The 1355-nt window shown below is 63.2% G+C and overlaps 1 protein-coding gene across 1 annotated transcript in view; it reads left to right on the forward strand.

The window, feature by feature from the left end:
• Positions 1–1355, forward strand: part of Podxl2 (podocalyxin-like 2) — a 27952-nt gene that overhangs the window by 26409 nt on the left and 188 nt on the right. The window contains exon 10 of the mRNA XM_013032300.1: positions 1127–1330. Coding sequence (XP_012887754.1) covers positions 1127–1330 — 204 coding nt within the window. The remainder of the gene's footprint in view (positions 1–1126; positions 1331–1355) is intronic.

Genomic DNA, 1355 nt, shown 5'->3' on the forward strand with positions numbered 1-1355 from the left:
GCAGGGGGGAGGGGGCGAGCACCTTCGCATTGCCTGGGGCTGCTGAGGGCGGAACACAGGTGTGCGGGGCAGAGTGTGCACACCTGGGCTGGCTGACTGCCTTGTGCACACTGGTCCACTTCCGCTCCTTGCATCTGGGCGTTTTGCCCTTACAGGTTCTCAGTTCACACTCACTTGGCTCAAAAGCATGCTGGGTCTTTGGTAGAGTATGGAAGTGGGTAGAGTTGGCGTGTTGGTAGGTGACTAGCAAAAACATGACATCTGCTAACTTAAAAAACGAGAGCCGGGCAGCAGTGTCTCTTGCTACTCAGGAGGCTGAGATCTGAGGATGAAGGTTCGAAGCCAACCTGGGCAAGAAAGGCCATGAGATCTTATGTCCAATTAATCACCAAAAGTCAGAAGAGGTGCTGTGGCTCAAGTGGTAGAGCACTAGCCTTGAGCAGAAAAGCTCAGGGACAGCGCCCAGGCCCAGAGTTTAAGCCCCAGGCCTGGCACCAGTACAGATAAAACCTGGAGAGACTTGCTGGGAACATACAAGCGGTTCAACAAAACTGCAGGGGCCAAAGCTGGATCTCAGAAAGGCGTGCAGTGCACCCTGGCCTGCACATCAGGATCTTGGAAAGGGGCGCAGAGCACCCTGGCCTGCGCGTCAGAGCCTGCCCAGCCCGCAGGCCCTCCTTGCCCTCCCTTCCTTCTGCTGGTGCGGGCCTGCCTCAGGCCCCTGTGCTGGGAGGGAGGCCAGCGATGCCGCTGCTGTGTCCATGGTGTTCCCGGGTCTCAGCAGCCAAACACAAGCACTGTGCCCCCCACCCCGAAGGTGCGGGCTGGGGGGGTCGCTCTGTCTCTACTTAACCGGGCCCCGCCCAGTGGGGCTGTGGCCAGCAGCTTGGGGCCCATGTGAGTGGAGTGAGCACCCTGCAGGGGTATGGGGTCAGTGGCAGGGAGTGCTGGGGTGCCAGCCCCGGCAGGGGGTGGGGGTGGGGTTTTCCCTGAGCCTGGGTCCAGGCCCCAGGGCCTACCTTGTGCTCTAGTCCTACTTCCTCCCAGCCCGGGGCAAGGCACCCCCGCTCCGCCGCCCCCCTCCGCGCCCCCCCCCCCGGCTCAGGAACTTGCCCCTTGACCCCAGATTGGAATCCAGAACTACTCCACCACCAGCAGCTGCCAGGCGCGGGCCACCCAGGTGCGCAGCGACTACGGGACGCTGTTCGTGGTGCTGGTGGTCATCGGCGTCGTCTGCTTCCTCATCATCGTGCTGGGCCTGCTCTACAACTGCTGGCAGCGCCGGCTGCCCAAGCTTGAGCGCGTGGTGAGCGCGGCGGGCGCAGCCGGGGTGCGGGGTGCGGGCCGGGCGGGTC

This window comes from Dipodomys ordii, unplaced genomic scaffold (genome assembly GCF_000151885.1).
Source record: "Dipodomys ordii isolate 6190 unplaced genomic scaffold, Dord_2.0 Scaffold153, whole genome shotgun sequence".
Classification (NCBI taxonomy): domain Eukaryota; kingdom Metazoa; phylum Chordata; class Mammalia; order Rodentia; family Heteromyidae; genus Dipodomys; species Dipodomys ordii.